Here is a 24,562-nt window from a genome sequence, read left to right as displayed (position 1 = left end):
ATATGACATAAATAATTAATGATGAATATTCAAGTTCTGAACTTTATATGTATTCATTTCCTCTGTATTCTGCAAAGATTATAAATATGCATAAAACTTAAAATATCTTATTTGTGGTAGCTATAGATTTAACACAGATTAATTTTAACCTAACAGTTATTATAACATATTTTTTTTTTACAAAACAGTACTTTTAGCATAAAATTTTAATCTTTGTAAATTTAAAATATAGTTTATTTGTTTTTTTAAATAAGAATAAATATTCATTAATAGCTTTGAAAGTAAGAATTAAAAAGAAGGGGGGAAAAAAGTACAACTCAGCTAGAATTACATGGTCTATTAAATTTTTTTACAATTTTCATTGCAAAAATATATTGAAGTAACACATAAAAAAATCACACATTTCATCTTTCGTACATTTATTAAGGAGTCTTTACTTAATAACAAGTTCTAAAATAATAATAAGTAATTCAGATTTCAAACTTTAACATAGTTTTCTGGCCATTCAAACAATTTTGGATAAGCATCCAATTCTTCTTTAGTGTATTCACTAAGTCTCTTTGGAACTGGTCTCAATTGTCTGATCTGCGAACAAATATTAACTTTAATATCATCTGGAATCTTATTGTCTGGGAAAAGATGCAATCTTTCCATGCGAGTGTGCCTTAGAAGAGAAGTACCGCATGCTTTATACACTGCTTTCCAAAAAACTTTAGTTGGATCTTTGTTCTGAAGCTCCCAGGCTGGCGTAAAAGTTTCACCTCCAGCATACATAGTGTGGTGGCGATATATTCGGTATCTCCATTCAGTATCTGGCATAGCAATTTCGGCAGTGTTGATGACAACAACGTGATCACCACAATCGCTTAAAGTGTGAAAGATTGGTTTATGCTTGCCTGATAAATATTTTGCAATCAGTTCAGCAGAATCGAAAGGATTCTGCCATTTAGCATCATATAAATGCCATAGACGAGAGAAAACAGCCCATTGTTTAGCTCTCTTATGCTTTGATAATAAGACTTTGGACATTTTTTTATAGGTGAAGGTTATAAAATAACGATAAAAACTGATTTACTTTTTAAAAAAATTAATTTAGATTATAAAATAATTGCAAAGTTTCAATTCAATAAATAAATAATGCCGCTTTAGATATCACATTAGTTTGTTTACTTCTCAGGGACGAAATGAGTTGAGTTGTAAATTAGATACTTTTTATTATAATATCTGCTTTATTATTGTTTCAATTAGAGAAACTTTCTAATCCTAATTCATATTCACAGATTTGTATATTCACATTGATTGCTTTTAATCAGAGCATAAGGGGAATACGATAATAGTTGAAATAATCGCATACAAAATTTCGTATAGCAAATATATTCGGCTGTCAAAAGTTATCGTTAGATGGCAACAGCTCCACTTATAAATAATTGTTTATCCTTTTTTACGTATAAACTGTATTGTTCGTAATTTGTTGCAAAAACAATTTTTGACACTTATAAAAATAAATTGCTATGGCTTCAACTCTTGACAGTTATGTAAATCGTATCCTTTTTTTGGTTAAAAAGTACAAAATATTATTTAGTTGTATTATAGTTATTTATTACTTACAAGTAGCTTCTTTTTTTTCCCTAGACTATTTTTGTGTCATTTGCATTTAACTCAAAAGTGTGGGTAATCTTTGTGCGAAAACACGGGGAATTAATAATTTTATTTAATTAAAGACTTGGGATTAATTATTTTACATAATTATTATTCGCATTTTATTATTCTTTAAGCAGGTATTGTTCGGAATTCGCGCTTTTTTTTTTTTTTTTGAATTTTTACTGTTAACTAAATTTTTGAATGAATATTAGGTTGGAATTATTTTTAAAAAGATTCTCGTGCATTTATTAGCGCAGAAGACCTGTTTTTATAAATAATGTCATACGTATTTATAGTTAAAAAAGGTCCGGCAACTAAATAAAAATAACTGTCCACATTTTTAACGTTTGACTAAGTATTGTAGCCGAATAAAAGTGTTAAGTTGTTTTCATTCTTCATAATTTTAACACTCACTTACTATATAAAAACAATATTTATATAGATACAATTTTTTCATTAATTGAATGGGAAATAGTGTGCCTTTAACTTCTATTTTACGATGCATATATTTTCAGTACAGGCACATTTTTAATGAGCATGATGTACATATATTTTATTTTTATTAATGTTTCTTAAAATTTTAAAAGTTTCAGAATCTTTAATGTGGAACATTGATTGCTAATTCTATATTAATAACAAAACGTTCCCATAATTATCCATTAAAAAAATTTTTTTTTTAACTGAAACTGATTTTTTTTTTTTTTTTTATTTGAATGCTATTGTCTTTGTATTCAGAAATACACAATTTATCACTAAAAGATTTTCTGTGTTTTGCTTAGTTGTATTCATTAATTAAAATTTCAATAAAAGAAAATGTTTTAAGATGATTATATCCATAATGTTTAAGAAATGTAGATAATGCATATTCATTAAGAAAACTTAATACAAAGAATTTTTCACTATTTTCTTTAAATTAATACCAGACACTGTATCCATCATTACAGCTGATGGAAGAAATATTGTGGTAGATACTTTCTTCAAATATGCTTATATATCTGTTTTTTTCTACTTAAGTTTTTGATATTCTTTTGATTCTCAAACATTTCTCAGATGTACTAAAAATAAGTCAGATTCATGCAATATCTATTATTTTCCCCTTTTCCAGAAAAATGTTACATTTAAAATAATATATTCTCTTAAATGAATAAAATTTTATATATTTTATAGTTGATTGTGTGCCATGTTTTCATAATTTACAATAAATAATTTGTAATGTTAATAAAATAACTTATATTGTTGATAATTCATTATATATATATATATTAGGTTGGAATTAAAGAAATCAGTTATTTTTAAATGAACTTCTAGACTTTATTTAACATGTTTCAGATTACAAATTCTGGTCAAATATGTATCCTTTTGTTCTATAATTTGTTGGCATTTTAAAGGTAGCTTTATAATGCCTCTCTAGAAGTCTTGGTTCCTATTGGTGAAAAACTCTAATAATGGATTTTCACAACATTCTCTTGATGCCAATTTCTTATCGGTAAGGAAGTTTTGCAATGCTAGAAAAACATGGTAATCGCTTGGTACCAGGCCTGGATTGTATGGTGGATGCATGAAAATTTCCTAACCAAGTTCCCGGAATTTCAGCTGAGAAACTATAGCCTATGTGACCTGGCATTGTCCTGATGGGATACAACACCTCTGAAATTCTGGTCAATTGCTAACTTCAAACAGTCCAGTGGATGACAATAGAGATCCGAATTTAGCGTTTAGTTAAATGGAAGCAACTCATAGTAAATTATTCCTTTCCATCTCTTCCCAATGCACAGCTGAACCTTCCTGGCCATTATTCCTGGTTTGGCTATCATTTGAGCTACTTCACCGCGCTCTGACCACAATGATTTTCGTACAGTGTTGTCATATGTGGCTCATTTCTCATCCCATTCACCATCCGTTTAAGAAATGGGTCAATTTCTTTCCTTTTGGTCAAGACTTCGCAGATGGAAATTCGATCTATCATGTATTTTTGTGTTAATTGGTGTGGCATCCAAACATCGATCTTTTTTTTTTTTAATCCATGTTTGTGCAAATGGTTTTAGTTGTTTTATGATCAGTCTTTAGTTTCTAGACAATGCTAAGACTGCTAACATGCCAGTCAATTTATTTCTGTGATTTTATCGACATTTTCATTGACAAGCCTACTTGTGTAGAGTGCATCTTTAACATCAAAAATACCTGAGCAGAATTGATGAAACCAAAATTGCACATAATTGGCCATTAGAGTATCAGGACCATAAGCACCATTCAAAATTTAGCCACCTGATTTATATTTTCGCCTCTATTAAAGAAAAACTGTAAAATATACCGAATTTTCACTTTGTTGACATCTATTTTTTACAGCCTGTAACTCGTAACTGAATAAACTAAACAAAGACAGCAAATGAATTTTTTTTATTGTAAAATGTCACCTTTCCAACAAGCATAAATCTGAAATTGTTTGATACTTTATTTTGATCACTATAGCCATCTGCCTAAAAAATAATGGATTTCTTTTTCCCCAACTTGATATATATGTATACTAAGAATATTTATGTAGTCTTATTATGTGTATACGTAGAATTTATGAAAATAATTCCCAAGTGAAATGATGTATATAATTAAGTATGATAACTTTTTTGATTTATTGCATAATATACTCCAGCACATTACTAATTCTTCAAAAAAAATCACATATTCTAATCAAATTGTAAAATTTAAATGAATTAATTTTTTTATTAATACTTGTTGATATTTATACCCCCCCCACACACACACACACAATAAATCACACAAAAAAATTGAAAAACATCACCTGTAGAAAATTAATTGCATATGCAACCATAATAATGCAATCATCTTACATAAAAAAGGACTTGGCCAAAATCACCAAGTAAACCTGAGATTATAAATATGAACAAGTACTGATAATTTTTTCTTCTAGTCAGTGTGATTTTTATTCTCTCCTTTTGTGCAGATCATCTTCAGTTAAAACTGATTTTGTTGTTCTATAAAACAAATGAGAAACTAAAAGTTAACAGTCTAATATTGAAATATATTAAACCAAACTTATATTAAATTATTTATGGACATCAACCACCTTTTTCTAAGAATGTAAGTTATTTGAATAAGCATATTGTTTATAATAATCAAAACAATTTGCACGAAATGTGTTTCAGTTTTATAAAGTTTGTACATTCTTAATTTTAATTAAAATATCCTTCAACTAAAATTCTTTAAAGATCCTTTCTCTTTTTGTTTGTTTGTTTAATTGCTTGTTTTTCATGTATTTTAGTTGTAAATTTTCCCATAACTTAAATTTTTTTAAAGTTTGTTGAAAATTACATATTCTTTTAATACAAAACTGTGCATAGCTTTTAACTTGATTTTACAAATATATATATATATATATATATATATATATATATATATATATATATATATTTCTGCCTGTGTGCTGTTAGATTACAGGAATTGAATTGTGTTTTTAAATGAAATGTTGCAATAAATACAATTTGTGTAAAAGATTTCATATTGGAATGATTTAAAAAAAAACATCTGACAGTATTATGGTGTTAATTCTTAAACTGGATAATATTTTATACTGTTTCATATAAACATTAATTTGCTTTGTAAAAAATTATTTGCATCTAAACGATTATTAAAAACAGAATATTAAATAGCTAGTTTCAAAAGAAAAATGATGTTTATTTTTTTATTTTTATTTAATTATTTATTTTGAAAAAAAATTGCCAAATTCTATTTACAATACTTCGAAAATATTTACATAGTTCCATATTAAATAAATTGATACTTTTTATAGGGAACATTGAAAGGCTTTGATCAAACTATAAATCTGATTCTTGATGAAAGCCATGAAAGAGTCTACAGTTCCTCTCAAGGAATAGAGCAAGTGGTTCTTGGTCTTTACATTGTTAGGGGTGATAATGTGTATGTATCTAAAATTTAATATTGTTATGCAATTTTGTAATGCTAAGGATTCTTAATTTAATATATCTCCAGTTAAGCAAGCATTCTTAAGCTTCTTCACGCATTGCATTTTTTTTTTTTTTTTTTTTAGTAGTAGGAAGGATTTATGTGAGTCCATTTCAAACAAAAAAATGTTGTCATAAGCTATAAGTTGCAAAATAAATATTAATGAAGAATTAACATTATTGGTTATTAAAAAGAAGCTGGACTTTTTAGTAATCAATAAAAAGTCCAGAATCCAAAAGAGGAAAACCTTACTAATTTTCATTACCTCAGTAATTTTCTACATAATTTACAATTTAAGAAACCATGCTTTAAGAAGTTGTATTTAAGTTATATCCTTCATAGAAGTATAAGGTGTTTTTTTGTTGTTTTTTTTAACTCTGTATATGTATGAGATAGTATATCCAAAATTATTGTATTAGCTTCTAATTATTTTGCTACATCTATAAAAATTACATTAAAAAATGTTATATGTAATTTATTGGTCCATTAATTTCTCAGTTTAATTTTACTTGAAAATTCATTATATATTTGTTTTATATAAGAAACCACTTATTTCTTATTGGTTACTCTTGTTTTTATTTAGAGCTGTTGTTGGAGAAGTTGATGATGAACTTGATGCAAGATTAGACTTGTCTAATATAAAAGCAGAACCACTAAATCCTGTATTGCATTAAATATTTGATTTGAACACTTGTTTTTACTTGTAAATAAATGTCTGTTTTATATTTTAAACCTTGTTTATTAAATAAATATACAGTGAGGAAGCAAAACTTAACAATTTTTTTTTTAATTCATGGAATCATGTATTTATCTTAGCATTCCTTAATTAAAGAAAGATTAATTATCAGTGATACAGTTTTTCTTTATTATCTTACTCAAATGTAACATATTAATTTAACCGTCATACTAATTAGAATCATGAATTTGATTTTCGTATTCTAATTTGGGGATGGTAGTAAATGCTATTTTTGAATAATTTATAATTGTAATAAATCATATTTTTATAATTAAATTTAGTAATGATTATGGTGGAGGAAAGTGTTCTTTCTTAAAGGAAGGATTTTATAATAGTACATATTTTATTATGACTTTTGTCTTTCTACCAATTGATATAACTGTAAAATATGCAATACATTTTAGATATGTTTTTGTCCAGTTATTATAAAATAAGTAAACAGTTTTTAAACTGTTACAACCAAACCCTTGAAAGTAATGAATTAATTGGGAAACATTTAAAATTACATGGTATTTTACAACTGTATGTCATTAACAGAGTGTGTAGCATCATTAAAAGTCCTTAAAAATTGCTTATTTTTTATTCCTTATATTAGTGGCTTAAAAATGCTTATATTTGTCTTCTGATGAGGGAAAAAATCATTTCACTATGCTGGTTCTGCCCTATTGTAGGCTGTATTATTTTTATGTAGTCAGATCTTTCAATGTTTAATGAATCCGGAAGTCAGTGAAAAAGTTTTTGTCTCGGTTTAAGAGCTTACTAATAGAATGGTTAAAATATATCCTTTTCATTTACTTGACTCTTCTTTTAAATCTTCTTGCTTGTTTAAATAAGGAAAAATTCCTATCTTTTTAGAAATAATTTTATATATTCATGTTATGTTTTTAATCATAACTTCAGGTAATCCTTTGCTGAGCATGATTACTTTTTTGTGGAACATTTGTTAGTTATATTTCAACATCATTTAGTGACTTTTCATTATTGCTTTATTTAAGTATTTTTAAATTAATTTTTGTGCAGAAGTTTAGAATTTCTTAATAATATGCTGGAAAATGTACATTTGGTTCATTATGAACTTTTAAAAGTGAATATACTGAATGATTCTAGGCTTCCAAAAATGAAAAGAAAGCAAAATATTCATGATACTCAAAAATTACTTTTAAGTCATTTGTTACTCTTGCAAAACGATACCAAAAACAAAGTAATGCAATAAAACTCCTTTTTTTAGTTTTTCACATATAAACTTTTCAAAGAATTTTAATCTCTAAAAAATCTCAGCTTGATTTTGCCCTATCTTCAGAATTCAAACATCTGAATAACACATTTTTGGTATTATGTCAATTTAGGAGCATGATGACTAGTCAAATGCTTTGAGCTGGAATTTCTTAATATTAGATTTGCAGGTTTCAATCAGATCAACAAAATCCATTTCCATAAAGGGTGTTTTTTGTTTGTTTCAGAATAATTACAAAATGCAAAGCAATAAAATTTGGCACATAGTTTTAGCATCTGAAGTATAGATCAATATCAAAATTTTGAACTAAATCCATCAAGGAGTTGACCATCTGTTGGTCCGTCTGTATGTTCATGTGCATGCAAATACTGTAATTTAAAAAAAAAAAAAAGAAAACTTTAGATAATTTGATTTTTTTTTTTTTTTTTTTTTTTTCTAATATTGTAACTCTGTCATAAATTTTAGATTTAATTGGCCGACCAAAAAAGTTTGAAACATACTTCTTTTTGTCCTTTCTATACTGGGACTCTGAAAATCTGTATTCTTGTGATATTCATAGCCTTAATTTTTATAGCTGTAGGAGGGGTGATAACCTTCATTAGGAAATATGTAATGAAACAGTGTTGAGGCATTCTCTGCTGGTTTCACATGTATTTATGGCAGCATTCATTAAGCCATTTCTTCAAATATAGCAGTGATTTGCCTTTTTATGTATATGATATATGTTAAGTTAGAAGAACAACATTTGTGCTTTTTAAAGTCTTGAAAAAGGATTTCTCAGTTGAAATTATTTTGTCAATAAATTTCTAATGACAGCATGGTTTTTTTAATAATGTATATTGTTCGGCAATTGATAAAATGAGTGCAGGCATAACATGGGACAAATTATTGAAAGACTTATATTCCGTAATTTGATATCCAATAATATTATATGCTTTTCAAATATAAATTGTAGTAGTGTTTTAAAAATGTTGGCATACATAATGAATTCAACAAATTTTCTATCAAAAAGGTTGTTTTGGCAGAGAGCCAGTAAGTGTGAAGAATGAATTGTGTTCTATGTTATACTTTCATCAGAATGGATAAAAGACGGTATCAAAATACTATTCTCATAGAGTTTATAAATTTCCAAGTCAAATTATCTTTACTTGATTTCAATGAATTGTCAGAAAAATGAGATTGGATGGGAATTTTTTTTCATTTTTGAAATTTTTCATTTTTTCTTATGAACCAGCATCTATTGAAAGAGAATTCGGCATTAACCCCTTACCTGCCGAGGATAACTTGCGAGATTCGGTCCCCAGTGCCACGTATATATGTATATAGTTGCGAGACGTATATATACTCCAGGGGAGTTAACACATTGACTTAGAGAGACATATATATATGCTCCCGCAGGCAAGGGGTTAATTAAATTATGAATGGGAAATTTGAATGAAAAATATCATGTTTCACAGCATGTAGTTTGATCATATAAAGCTGTCTTGCAGAATCCACTCATTAAACATTATTAAAGTTGACAATATCAGCTCATTCAAAATATCACTTACTTTTGGGGAAACAAATGCCAAAAAATGGTTGTCAATAATATAAAGAAAGTGGATCTCTGATTTTTTTTTATCTCTTTATGAAAAAAGAAATTTCAAATTTTTTTAGTTAAAAGAAATTGCTGACTTATTAGACAAGCTAGAAACTTTTCATTACTAACAAAATTATTTAGTTGGGAAAAGTTAGTAATGGAAAAATTGAAAAATGTTTGAAAAAATTTATAAAAAGAAACAATCTTCTTTTAAAGAAACTATCAATCCATAAATAAACTTGTTCACTTATGTTTTTAACCTTTTTTGAGGAATTGGAATGTTAATGAAGTAGCAGAATAAAATTTTTTCCCTTGTACTCCTAAATGCAGTATAATTAAACAATTTAAGATATGCTGTGAAAGTTTTTTAATAAGGTTTTACAAGTTTCAAACTTGCATTAAATAAAAAAAACATTATAAATAACTTAATTTAGTGTTGTTGAAAATTATTCAGTGATTTCTGATAGTATTTTAAGTGTATATTTATATAAAATTGGACACTTACTTAATTAATACCCAACTTATTTCATTAGAATTTATAGTTTTGTAATAAAAAAAAATATTTGGTTAAGGTTGGTTTTTACTTTTTCTTTAAAAGTACTTAAAAAGTAATTTTAAGTGCTTATTTTTTTAAATAAAATTAGTTCATGCACCCTGCTTAATCAAAAAATGATGAATACAGTAATAGAAAAAGGTTCAGTTCTGGTGATATTTTATTTCTCTTACTATTTTATTCAGTAACTTAAGTCATTACTGAGGACAGTGAATATAAATATAATGCAAATTAAGTAATGGTTATTTGATTTTGGAATTATCTCCTAATTCATCAGCTGATTATATTGCATAACTATTATTTGACATTTATATTATTGCTTTTCAATCAAATGGTTTGTATTTTCTTTTGATTATGCTGTGTGTCTTGAATATTTTCTTCAAAACTATTAGTAAATTATAATCAACAGAACTAGCACTTAACCATCTAATCTATTTTATCTGATTGTGAATTATCTCTGATCTCCCAGTAGCCCCCCCCCCCTTTAATTGTTTCAACAAAAAATATCTTGTTGTCAGTTTAAACAGTTGACTGTTTCAGATTTCTCATCTTGCTAGTACAGTGGAAACTTAAATTTTTTCCCTGCATATATAGTTTTTTACTGCTTAACTTTGACAAATCCTGATTGCAGCAGTCACTATTTTGCAAATTTCTGTTTTATTTAGCATAATTTTATTTGATGCAGTTCTTTTCAGTAATTTTTCTTTAATTTTTGTAAACCAAAATAAGCCGATTGAAATAATTCAATTTGAACTTTCTAAGAGGAACTGGTACTGAATGCAAGAAATGTGATTTGTTTAATCATAGTTCAAATATGATTGATTTAGTGGAATTTACTTGCATAAAATCATCCTTGATTATGCTGCAGCTAATATATGGTATGAGTCAGTCTTGTCTTAAAAAAATTCCATTATATGTCATGACTTCTTGTTGTATAATTTGTTTAAAAAAATGTCTATAAGAAAAGTATAATTTAAAATATTTTTAAAAAAAAACCATCTAGTGAAAATTATTTTTAAGAATTTAAATAGGTGAGCATATGCAATTTTATACTTTTTGAAGTGATATAGAAAGAATGAAAGCAGTAGAAGCTTTAAAATGCAGGTGTTCTGTTAGAATATGGCTAATTAAAATTGGATATTGGCATACTATAAGTTGTGATGGATGTCTCCCAATTGCAAATGCCTATGTACGAGTTGAATGTGGCCAATTTTTAATTAGATATTATTAAACTTTCTATCAGATAAATTGGACCAAAATCTTAGTAAGATGTTTAATGGAGTAATATTTGCTTTATCTCTTTGAAATTGTATTGAGTTTACTATTCTGAATAAATAGTTTTAAATTTGCCTTTTAAAGTTCTAAAGGGGATAGCCCATTTTAAAAGGTTTGTTTCAAATTTAACCAACCTGTTTAGCTATTTGATTGTCATTGCAAAAGGAAGCTCAGCAGAAAAGAACAGTGAATTCCTTACTTTTCAGATAATCATTCTAATTTAAGAATATTTAATGCTAATGGGGATTGAAGCAATGGAGCAGTGTCGATATTTCTAGAATGCATAATAAGTTTGAATAAATAACAAAATTTATTATGCATTCTAGAAAATAACAAGCAGAAATTTGATATAATATATGGCATTGATTTCTACTGTAAAAATAGAATACGATTGATGAAATTGATTGAATAAAAAAATAGCAAATGAGATAAAAGAAAAGTATTCTTACTAGTAAATTCCAGGGGTCATTTTAGTTGTATTAAAAATATTTAAAAGGTTAATTAGTCTGTGTGATAAGATGCTTTAAATTGCATTCAATGAATTTGTCATCTGGGCTTAAATTATTACTATGAATGTTTATCATTATAATGAAAATGTGACAGATGATCCTGCAGATTGAAAGCAGTGTAGAAATGACTTTGCTTGCAATAAAAAAAAAAATAGGATGCTGTGGAACAAATGAAAATTTTGAATAATAATTGATTTTTTGGCATTCTCTGTCAGCGATCAAGAGGATACTTGTAGTATTCAACAAAAAGTCTTTCAACTGGTAAAGTACTGAAATGCAGAATTTCAGTTGGAGTGATGGTTAGTATCCAATTTTTTTAACATGCTTTTTCTTTTCCATCATCCATATTGGACAATATAGCTGCTGTGTAAACAGAGAACATTGATTCTTTAGCTCCTCCATTAAAAAGAAATTTTCAAATGATCAGATTTTTAACATTTGTATTTCATGAGATCCGAAGATAAGTTTTGAATAAAAATTAGATCCTAAAAATATAACCTTTATGATAAGTTAAATCTTAAGCGTAATCTCAGACTCTGGATGGAAACAAAATTCTTCAAATGAGAACATTAAATTCAGTAAGTTCATCTGAAAACTTTTATTCTTAGTCTGAAAATGTTTTCCAAGATTCTCACATTTCATGTGTTAGCATCTAAAAATTAGTGGCACAACTAAGATGGTTATGATATGCCTCCATTACCAGTGGGTGCCAAATTCAGAAATTTGGTGTGTTTTTTTACATTTCAGAAAACATTTCTTGTTTTATATTGCTAATCCTCGGATTCTTAAAAATTAAAGTTATTTCTGTCGAGTTAAGAACATATTCTCCTTTACAACCTAAGAATGACCTCAAGCTTAGTTAACTAATAGGGATTTTCAATAGTGATCTATTAATAAAAAATCCATCCTTGAAAAATTAAAATACTTTTCAAAGATTTGAAATTTTATTGAAGGGACTTGACAATAATAAAATCTTTTTAGAAAAGAGAAGGTGCTGCTTAATCCTGCTAAGAACTTCAAATGTTTCTTAAAGAGAAAGTATAAGATTTTTATTATGTGGATTTTTTTTACTTATAGGATTTATGTATTTTATCTTTTGTAAGTATGAGATCAATGAAATGCATATTTGTTTCTAATTTTTTTAATGTGTAAAAATTTTTACATAAACAACTGTTCAAACTGCATATTTAATCCCTTTTTTAATTATTAAAGTTATAGTGTAAGAAATTTTTTTGGACAGTTTTACAAAAGTTCTTCCTTCAAAATAATTTTTTAAAAAATATTTTTGTGATATAGACTTTTATGATTTGAGATGAAAGAATCATCCATGTTTAAACCTATTATGCAATTGTATTTTTAAAAAAGAACATTGTATCTATTGGCACATTACAGTCTAGACAATTTGAATTACCAAATTTAGCACAAACATATGTTAGAATGTGTACCTTAAAATTGTTTGAAGATTTAAATAAGTTAAAAGATAGCGAAATTTCAAAGTATTTTAGAGGTAACTTCTGAAACACAAAAATAAATTTTACATCATCTTAAAATTTCAAGAATTAACTTTTCTATTATATAGTTTAAAGTGCTATTTCAGCAAATTTTTAAATATTCCACAATTTCCAGTGTTGAAATTTGATTCAAACTTCATTGTTTCATCAACTTTTTAAATCATTTTTTATTTTTCTGCAGATCATTATATTATATGGAATAATCTTTTGAATCAAGAATTTTACTTTACTTTGGAGTTATGATAAAAAGTAATAAGTGATTTTATAGCTTGCAAATGTTAAGGTTTTCTTTCTCTCTCTCCGATTTTAAGCATCAAGTAATTTTATTTCGGGGCTTAATATATCATGCAACATTTAGTAAGTGTATATAAACTATTTAAAAGATTAGTATAACTTTTAAAGCAGTAGATATCTATAAATATATTACAATTTGTTCATAAATTTCAATTCTTTTTTTAAAAATACATGTAGCTATAAATTTGTTTTCACATATGCAATATAACTAGATTAAATGTTATTTTGAGTCAAATAAATGTAATGATTTAAGTTCCATGGTTGCAAACATTTATATGGATAAAATATACATTTTTACCCAAAATTTAATTTGTTTAGGTGTTTTACAGCTCATGAATGTTAAGTTTGTTTTTTCCTGTAAGTGCAATCATTAGCATATGAACTTATATATTTAGAATCATATTTGGTATGTGATGTATCCTTTACGTAAATGAACGATTTAGATGTTAACTATAAATCTTTATTTTTTAGTTGAACTACCATCATACCATGTAAGAAAGATATATTTCTTAATTACAGAAATAAATCATTTGTTACAATTAAATTGGTATTCAGTTAGGAATGTAGCTTAAATATGTATTTTATAGTTATAATAATTTCACATTCCATTGATAAATTGATTTTGTCTTATTTGTAGAAATTACTTATGGTACAAAAGTTAATTAGCTCTAAAACCTGGAAGACATTTTGATTTAGTTCAGATAACACATTTTCTGAGCAGTTTTTATATACATATTATCAAATTTAATTTCTAACTTTTTGAACCACTGATATTTTCAGAGTTACAAAAATTAAATAATTTAAAGTTAAATAACATTAGGATGTTTATTATTTAGGTTTCATTATAATATTAATTTCTCCTCACTATCCCCAGAAGTCTTATAATGCTAAAGAACATAGTACACATTACGTAATTTTTTATAGCTAGAGAACTTTGAAATGGGCATGCCATTTTATTCAAGTAATCTCTATTTAGAATGCTCGAGAATATTTACATCTTTGTTAAGCAACATGTATATTGGGTCTTTGGTCCCAGCTTCTCAAAATTCTTGAAATTCACAGTATAAATGTTCTCTTGTTTCCTAAAAGTGTTAATAAATAAATGTTTCCTTTTCAGTGTGAAGGTAATTCTCTCAACTAAATAACTATTCATGTGTGTTTTCTCCAGATTGTCAATAATAATCATTAAATATTTGTCTTGTGATTTTGAATTGAATTTAATTGAAGAGTACTTCACCCAAAAGAATTCCACAAACATTAGTTATGTCAGTATCAATATGTACTCGTTTTATTTTGATAATTATAATTTATATATTTAATAACTATGCAAGCATAGTTTTCTGTTAAAATGGCATGCTAAAAAGGATAATTTTGTTAATAAATTTAGTATAAATTTTAGAGGTGTATTATTATAACTGACAGGATGCAGATGATAAATAATTGCTATGAATATGAGAAATAACTAAAATTGATAAATATAATAATACACCTCAAAAGTCAGTAATAATCCAAAATATTTAAAAAATTAAAACTCTTTTCAATATGTAATTTTACTGAGGAAGGGAAAACATTTGCATACAAATCTTTTTGTATGTGAATAAATTCGATCAAAAAATGTCTTCTAATCAATGTTTTAAATGAGCTAGACTTCAAACTACTAATGATAATTCTTTATTTTTCACTAGGTACATACATAGATATATAGAATTGCAACAGATAAATTTTTTCAAGCTTTAATTCATTCCATATATATTATGCCATGAAAGATATAATAATCAAGAACAACAATATGAATAAAAGTTATTTCCATATAGATATATCTGGATAAATAAGCAAGTATTTGCGATGCAGGGCCATCAGGTAAGTGATCAAAGGTTAAATTGTATTTTTCAAATATCACAAGTAGAGATTGCTAAAAAGAGGTTCCTATTGTTCTAACTTGCATATGTTTTATTTGAAGGAAAATATAGATAGATATAGATAACATCTTAGAATACATCAGCAATCCTTAAGTATTTTATAAAATAGTTTTTCCCAATATAAAACTTTACAAAAGAATAAAGATCAAATTCCAAAAATTGTATACCTTTTCCATTAAAAAATTGAAAACTGTACAAAACAAATATGGCCTCATAATGCAATTCCGATTAACCATATCATATTTTTCCTAATTGTAGAGATTAAAATAAAACCCAACATTCAAAAACAAACAGAAAAAAAATAAGAAAAAAAAAGATATGTAAAAATTCTTGCAAGTTAAAATAGTGATAAATGCTTTAAAGGTTTTACATTGTGACACAGATCAAAAGCTATTCCAAAATGAGATTGTGACACAGTGATAAATAACACCTGGGAAGGTTCTTTAGCAAGAATAAAACTGTAAATTCTTTTATCTACCTACAAAGCAGGAAAAAAACATACATTATTATTTATATAAAAATCTAATTTTACACGAAACTTAATGAATTTTACATATGCAAAAATATAAATTTTAAAATTTTCATAATATTAATTTACTGGATACTATAAAATGGTCATGTATATATCATTCCAATAACAGATCAATCAAACTGAAAATATGGCAAATTATACAATATGTATTGTTACACTCAAATAGTTCGAAACACATAAACTATTTCGGTTGCATTTTAAAAAGAATTTATAAACAGAATTCAGATTTAAATATCAAGAATTGATACCTTGTGCAATGAAATTGATTGAATTATGACAAAGCATTAATATTGAAAAACATCCCATACCATTCACTTGTGCTATTACCTTTCTCCATATAGATTTTTTTTTTTTAATTCAGTTTCTAAATTGTAAAAAAAACTACATTAATATAAGATTTTTACATTAAAGCAGCATCATTCTTTCTGTGCAAAGGATAAATAATTTATATGCCATTTTATTTTCAATATCAATTATTCAATTAGAGTCTATTTATACAGCATCAAAATTTTGGATAGCTAAAATCTGGTATCGGATATAGATTATCATTAAAATTCCACATTAGATGAACATCAAAATCGATGTTTTATTAGAAGCAAAACAAAGCTATATATATAAATAACACTTACCAATGACTGTTTTAGTTCACTGGTTCATATTTTGCCTTATCAGCATATTTGGCCAGACAGCAAGCTAATATCACACCAATAAGCTGTAATGAAATTAAGAATCAGTTGTGTGATACTTCCAAAGAAAAAATTATCAATATTTATTATATACATTAATTATCTAAATTTCTTTCTTTTTTTTGTTATGTACCAATTAAAAGTTATTTACTTAATTTCTTAAATAAAAATTTTAAGTTACATTTTACAACATTGGCTGTTAAATTACATTATATTTTGAGTATATTACACAATCACAAATATTTTTTTAAACAATTATTAAATTCAAATGCATAAAAATTTAAAGCCAAAATATACTGTACCTGAAGGCCAGCTAAACCACAAGCACCACCCAATAAAGCACCCAGATTACTGTTCACGAAGTCAACAACTTTTACATAGCATCCCTGAAAAATTGGAAAGAATGTCAAAATCAAAGTTAACAGAATTTTTATGATGTGAAGATAAACTAATAGCTAAATGTTTTAAACATTTAGTAACATATTACAGAAAGTAATTTTCCAGAACTTAAAATTTACTGATATAGAACATGAGGAAAATATTTAATATCTTCAGATTTAAAAAGCTGGTTAATGTAATTTATCACTGTATTTTTCTTCAGTCCTTAAATAATCAGAAAAAATTATAATACATTTTATGGGAAACAAACATTTAAAAAAAATCAAATCTTTAAAATGATATTTTTTTAATTAAGTTTCATTACATGTCATTATTTAACTTGTAAGTACATTTAAATCGTTAACTTAATCTAAATCCATACAGAAATAATATTCATGATTAGATGGGGGGGGGCTGCTTCAGACATACTTCTGTATATATTTCAGTGGTATCTACAACAGGAGAGTAATGGCAAGTAGCTTTATTCACACAGCAGCTTTCAGGGACGGAATGATTGCTCCATTTTGAATACCAATCAGCATAATCCTGTACACCACAGCATTTCAACTAATAAAAAAGAATGGTACATTTATATATTTTTAGGTGAAAATTATATAAAATAAAATACTAATATTAATTGAAGAAAAAAAAGATATCCAATTAACTGAAAATAAAAATGATAATTTTGAAATGCTATTTTTGCTATGATAAATTGTCAAACAAAAATTTTTCACAAAGATTCTCTGTTATATGACATCTGAAGTTTTTAAAAAGAAATATCAAGTTTTAATATTTACATCACTGATTATCAATATATTATACAATACAAATCATATTAACTATCAGTAATATAAAACTAACACATAAACATACTCTTTTTCAGATAAAGTATTCCTCAAATATTTTCTGTTAAATCTATTTTTTAAATATATATAAATTTAAATTAAAGACAAACCTTTTACCAAGTATCATTAATATTATTCACAATTTTAAATTAATTCTTAACAAATCTAATACTGAACAATTGTAATTTTGCTGAATATAAAAAAGAGTATTTTCAAGAAAATTAATAATAAAACAATCTTAAGCTTTAAACAACTGTTTTAATTAAAAATAGATGTATTATATTATGTATTTACAAAATGGAAAATTATTATTACATCAATGTAAAAAAACAACAGATTTTTATAATTAAGTAAATATTAAAATAACAAAATTTTTATACAGAACTTACATATTTCTGGACCATATCAACATCTCTGTCCCTGATGCGACCATCTCCATATTGTGCAATGCTGCTATTTAAACCTGTTTTGAAACCATCTTGTATCTTGCCGCGATAGATGTATCCAGATATACCAGCAGTAATTTCACATAAGAATACTATGCTCAAGAATACAGCCAACTAAAATTTGAAAGAAAAAAAATGTAGAATACTCTTATACAAGTTAAAATATAATTTAAATTAAAAAAATATAAACCTGTGCCCAGAAACAATACAAATCCTGTACCCCCTCTCACCAATTACATCTGAATGAGCATTCAATTAACAGATATACCAATAAGTAATTAGAATTCTTTCATCTTCAGACTTAACTTCAGACAATATTCTCCCGGAATATTGTTTTAATCTCGTATCTTATTAATGCCACATGCATAGTAGATTGTTTGTGGAAGATAAGAACAAATAACATCATGATTGTGTTATAAGAACCACAAATTCTTTCTAATAATTAGAAAAGAAACAATATTCCGGGAGAGAATATTGTTTCTTTTCTAATTATTCTTCCTATCAATATCCTTATAATAAAAGATATTTTAACAAATTTTCTTACAACAATTTAAGTTCAAAAGGAAACAAAATTATTTGATATTAATTTTGTCTCCAGAAACCTTCTCTTAGTTTATAATGCTTAATCTTCATAAAGCTAATGCTAAGATCATATTTGCTTAAAACAATGGAATTTTATTTAATAATTCAATGAGATGAGTGATTTTTATTTGAAAACTATATAAAATAAGAAATTAATAAAGGAATTATTCCTATAAAAATAACAGAATAGCATATGTAATGCTTGTACTCTTTAGCCAAATGTGTAATAAACGTTATGATCTAATATTCTAGTATTTACTTAGACAATAAATAAACATTTTATTTTTTAACTAAATAATATTTATAAGTAGAAAAGTCACTAAAAAGTTAAACATAACTGTAATTATGTTATCAAAGAAAATTATGTTTTAAAGAATACATGAATTAGAATTATCTTGCAAAATAGAAATAAATTAATAATTGACATCAATAACAATAACACAATTATATGTCAGAAACATTGTTATTCAACATGCACAGCACATATTATTATAATTCTTCAAACATATTAACAATTTCATGATTATTATTTTTATTTAAAAACTTCTGGATCTCATTACCAATAATTTTAAATAACTAATAATTTTAGACATGTCTTCCACAATAAATAAAGAGTATTATTAAAAAATCTGAAATGTCAAACTGGAAACAAAAACAAACTGAAAAAAAAAAAACATTCCTATTTTCAAATGTATTGAATGAAGTGAATGATTTAAGCATCGGGAAAACATATTAAATGCAAAGATAAACCATTATTTTCCGATGACACATAAAATCACATCCAAATAAATAATTCCCCCACCTATACGTATTTCTCATAATTAAGATATACTTGCTTTTCCCTTATAAATAACACTTTTTTTCATTGGCTTAAAACTTCAGACATAACATAATATCAATAATTAGTCTTATTTACAGGACAGTTACTTTTTACTTCCATGACTAAACCAAAAGGTGTTTCTTTCCCCCTCTCTCTAATAAATCAATATGTTACACCAAACAATTTTTACAATATCTCTTGCACAATTTTTAATCAAGGTATATAACAATCATTAATCGCATTTTATAGTCAAAATATCATGAAAAAAATCCCTCCTTGATTCATTTCTAAGGTAATGTAAATAATTTGAAAGTAATTATTATTATTTTACATTGATATTTTATTATATTTTTAGTCTTGCATACCTATGAAAAAGTTTTTCTAAAATAGCAACTTATTATTTCTGTTACTCTTTTAAAAAATATGAACCAAAAAATTTCTGGCTTTAATTTTTATTAGTCCAAATGAATAAATCACAATTTGTATTTCATTCAACTAATAATTAGAATAAGCTTTTCTTTTCATAAATAATGCTTTTTCATCAATTTGAAAAGTGCATCATAAGATTTTTTTTAATTCATTAAATTTTGTACTAATGGATAGGAATTAAAAATATATTTATCATCATAAAATTATTTTCCAATTAAAAATCAATGCATTCTCTGTGGTGTGATCATAAATATATAAAAAAAATAGATTACTTTCAAATTATTTGCATTACATTGAAAATAAACTAGAAATGGGGTTCATTCTGACTAATGGTTTTATATATAAATTGAACAGAAGTTTGAGAAAAAATATTGAAATGTATTCACGTCTTTAAAAAAAACATGCATAAGTGTTATGTTTGTTTGTTTTTTTAACTCATTTGTGAGATTTCTGTCCTATGAAACAAATTACGATTGATATTTTTCTAGTACTGAAACATTATCTAACACAATATCTGAAATAGAAAACAAATCCCTTGTCCAACTTTCAGTACCTAAATTCCTTTTAAACAGGAATAAAACTTGTTAAAAATATAGGCAATATTTTTCAATCATCTCCAATTAGTTTTTCAGCATTTGATTATAAATTAAAACAAATGTTAAGAAAAAAATCACTTTACATCCAATATGAACATTTATTTAAATCTATAATCAAAAAGTTGTATCCCAAATTTATATCATTAATAAAACATGTACCATAGTTTGTGAAATAAACCAAATTCATTAAACTATTTCACTTACTATATACAATAAAGCTGGCTGTCCTTTCACTATGCAGCAACATGAAAAGAATCCTACAATCAAGATGATGGAACCTGCACCAATGAATATGTAAGGAATAACTTCTTGGTATTCATCTGATAACTCAAAGAGATAATGAAAGGATATCTTCATCCATAATCCAAAGAATAAAAGAACTACTCCAGCAGCCTGAAAGCCAAATAAAATCTTTTTATTGTCCCATGTAACAAAGTAAAGTATAGATGATTATATAATTACATAGATCCAAATATCTTAAACTATAAATCCCAATACAAAATACTTCACCCAAAAGAAAGAATCACATACATTTTCATCAGGTCTTTTTTATTCAGAATCTCCACAATCAATAAACAAAAATGGTTTTAAAAATTCATCTTAATTTAAAAAACTCAATATAATTTGTTGAATAATTTTTTTCAACTGCCCTTTTGTCCATTATTAAATAATATTTTATTTTCCTTTATATTTTCTAGTTTTGGGTCAGACTTAAGATCATAATATAATCCCATTACCAAATCCACCATTCAGATGTCTACCAATTAAAAAAAATTCATTTGCCAAACATATCTCATTTTTATGTCTAATCCAATATCGTGGGACTAACAAAATTACTTTCATAGAAATGGAGTTTTAAAATTAAGTTTCTTCAACTTTGATAAGATGTCAGATAAAGAAAAAACAAAATTCAAATTTAATATAAAATCAATAATAAAGAGTGCTTTTTAAATAACTAAAATTCCTAAGAAAGTATGCAAGAGAAGAAAAATTATATATTAAAAAGATGAATAATTTTTCCTTTAAATAAAGATCTTTATACCACTTCAATTTCATTAAATTTTATACAGAAATCAAATGGATTTTAGAAGTGTAAAATTAAAAATTTTTATTCATTTGTGAATAATGTTAAATCCTTTAAAACAATTCTCATTTTACAAAACTCATTCACTCAATGATTTACACAGTACATTAAGTTTCTTTACAATTTATAGTCCTTTTCCCAACATATGCAGGATTACATTATGAACATATGATAATATTATTCCTATAATTTTATTATAAATTAAAATTTTGAAAGACAAAATACTGTTTATATTTGTATTTTTAAAATAGAGAATTATTAAAATGTGAAAAAATAAAAAATATTCAAAAAAATGCTTTTACACAATTACAAAATTAATAATATGAATGAGATATATTTTAAAAGAAAAATAATGAGTTAAAAATGAAGGATTTTAATTTATTTATCATCTAATGGCAGTGATCAAATGTTCCGAATTAGTAATATTTTAAAACATATGCTTTCTTTGAATTTCAATTTCTTTAAGAAATATAAAATTTTAGATATTATTAAATGTTTTATTAAGGTATAATTACATATTTAAAGCATCATTTAAACATGTATTCATAAACCATTGCTACCGATGCTCATTTCTCAAATCATGCTTTAGTTTGTTTTACACAATTAAAAATTAATTACTAATTTAACAAACTTTTAAATCATAATATATTTGAATAAAATATTGCTTTCAGTTTTTAAAATCTAATAACGTCTGGAGAACTAGGTCAGCATAATTATTGATTGATCACATTTGGATCAATTCAATCAAAGAAATTTAAAAGATTATAAAATCAAAAAAAAATTTATAAAAAGATTATTTATCTAAACACATTAATAAAATTCTAAATGAAGTTATTAGACACTACACAAGTGATATTTTCTACAGTTTCCATTCGTCCAATTCGTGACATTTAGGACGATGGGATAATGCACTTTTTTTTTTATCAGAACAAATTTTTACATTTCTATCAGAAATGTTCAATATACAAATATATATTTTTTACACATATAGGAAATCAGATTATGATGAAATTAATAATGTAACTGATGACAGCTATCAGTTTACACTTTCAGAGACGTATTTGAGACAAACACAGCTGTTAAAAGTTGTTACGTCAATTGGCACTACAGAAATAAAATTTAAGCAAATTACCCAAAATATGACATTAAAAATCAGAAGCAGAAGTTTCATGCATGTTACGGCTGCAACAGTTTGAAGTCTGCGAGTCATCTTGGGTCTTTAAAATAATAAAATTTCAAACTCAGATTTCAAAGTAATATTCTCTATCCAAAAGGATGTTTTTGCGATCCGTCTGTCACTACGAGGTAACGATAACGATTATAATTTACAATCCTTCGCTGTTCTGATTGGTTAGCAGACATTTGTTTACTTAAACAGCTGTACGAAAAAAAAAAGAAACACCTGTAACTATTTCCGCTACAGGAAGTGAGAATTTTGACGTCATGAAATCAAATTGATGAACTTATTTTCACTTGCGTTTTCTTACTTCCTTTATTTCGCATTATTAAATAATTAATTATTAAATAATTATTAACAATTTAAAAAGTATTTCATCTTTTTTTCATATTATTTCACCATTTTGCTTTAGGGACTAAATTTTTTTCCTTAGTTTAAAGTGTCTAGCCTAAAGTGATTTTCGCATTTGATGGTTATTGTATTGATATAACTCAATGCTTCTTGTTTAAAGTAATTGTTTTTATTATCCTAAAAATAGTGTCGAAGAATTAAGAAAAAAATATAATTTATAACATAATTTATGCATTTTGTTTTCATTTTAATTTGTCACAAAAAATCAAATTCAATGTTATCGAAATTTAATTAATAACTGTATTGGAAATTTACATTTAACAACGTTGATCAGTGTAATACAAATGTTTTATTTAAAATAGTGAAAACAATGCATCTTATTATTCAATTTTTAAGCATTTTTATTGAAATGGGTACTTCTATATCTATATTCTTACTTTTAATATTTTTTTCCCTGGCATCTAATTTTTTAATTAAATGTTATGAATTGTCATTATTCATAATCAAACGAATAAATTTGTGGTAATCAATTTTTCAAATTAATTTGAAGGAAAAATTACTAGGCATAAGTAAACGAAATTTTACTTTTGAAAAATTCTCCATGCTTACTTGTATTATACATGGTATATTCCAAAATTATACTGTTTAAACAAACCTTCGATAGCTACAATGAGCAACTTGTGTTTTGCAAATAACTTTATTCACCATTTTCTTAATGTTAAAATTTAATGTTCATAAACAAAATCAAATCTAAAAAGCGGATAATGTGCTTTGGAAAATATTAACTTTATTAATGTATATAAACAATTTCTTATAAAGCAAATAATTCTAAACCTAATTTTTATTATGTATTTCAATACCCAGTTTTATATAATTTTCTCTATTATATTAAGTTATTCAACGTACAACAATATTATACAATATTGCGAATATTATTTAATATATAATATTGTAAGTTCATTAAAAAAAGCAACCGGACACTAATCTTTTTTTAAAACCAATTTCAGCACAATAAAGCTGTAAATATGTTCGATATACGAGCATGAAATATTTCTTCATGTAAGCCATCATCCTCAAACTTAGATTTACAGAAACTAAAATTTTTAATAGCAACAGCAAATTTAGATAAATTCATATCTGAATGTCTCAATATATATATCTGAAAGCCCCTAACTGAAATAGCACAAATACATACAGGATTATATAATTTTGAGAAAACGGTCTATGACTTATAAATAATTAAAAATGTGAATTCCAAATGCTAAATGAGAGTTCCATATTTTTTAAATACGTTTTAAAATACAATGAATCTTTGATAATAATTCTTATTGTAAATTTAAATGCTCAAAAAAAGTGAAAGTTGGGAATCTTTAAAAGTCTGAAAACATATTTTATATTTTTAATTAA

At 25.4% G+C, this 24,562-nt stretch overlaps 3 protein-coding genes across 3 annotated transcripts; 1 reads left to right on the top strand and 2 right to left on the bottom strand.

The window, feature by feature from the left end:
- Positions 1-402: 402 nt before the first annotated feature.
- Positions 403-1,175, bottom strand: LOC129969182 (39S ribosomal protein L13, mitochondrial-like). Its single transcript, XM_056083622.1, has one exon. The coding sequence runs from the start codon at positions 1,027-1,029 to the stop codon at positions 478-480; it is 552 nt and encodes a 183-aa protein (XP_055939597.1). The 5' UTR covers positions 1,030-1,175; the 3' UTR covers positions 403-477.
- Positions 1,176-1,404: 229 nt separating this feature from the next.
- Positions 1,405-6,351, top strand: LOC129968952 (U6 snRNA-associated Sm-like protein LSm8). The gene is made up of 4 exons (XM_056083323.1): positions 1,405-1,542; positions 2,565-2,605; positions 5,447-5,574; positions 6,203-6,351. Exons 1-4 carry the CDS (start codon positions 1,512-1,514, stop codon positions 6,291-6,293), a joined length of 291 nt encoding a protein of 96 aa, XP_055939298.1. The 5' UTR covers positions 1,405-1,511; the 3' UTR covers positions 6,294-6,351.
- Positions 6,352-14,965: 8,614 nt separating this feature from the next.
- On the bottom strand, positions 14,966-22,972 carry LOC129969702 (tetraspanin-7-like). Its single transcript, XM_056084390.1, has 7 exons — positions 22,760-22,972; positions 20,748-20,936; positions 18,060-18,230; positions 17,255-17,392; positions 16,750-16,833; positions 16,391-16,473; positions 14,966-15,707 (listed from the first exon to the last, which is right to left on the bottom strand). Exons 1-6 carry the CDS (start codon positions 22,835-22,837, stop codon positions 16,402-16,404), a joined length of 732 nt encoding a protein of 243 aa, XP_055940365.1. The 5' UTR covers positions 22,838-22,972; the 3' UTR covers positions 14,966-15,707; positions 16,391-16,401.
- Between the last annotated feature and the right edge of the window lie 1,590 nt (positions 22,973-24,562).

This window comes from Argiope bruennichi, chromosome 5, assembly GCF_947563725.1.
Source record: "Argiope bruennichi chromosome 5, qqArgBrue1.1, whole genome shotgun sequence".
Lineage (NCBI taxonomy): Eukaryota > Metazoa > Arthropoda > Arachnida > Araneae > Araneidae > Argiope > Argiope bruennichi.
This window is presented reverse-complemented; position numbering and strand designations above follow the sequence as displayed.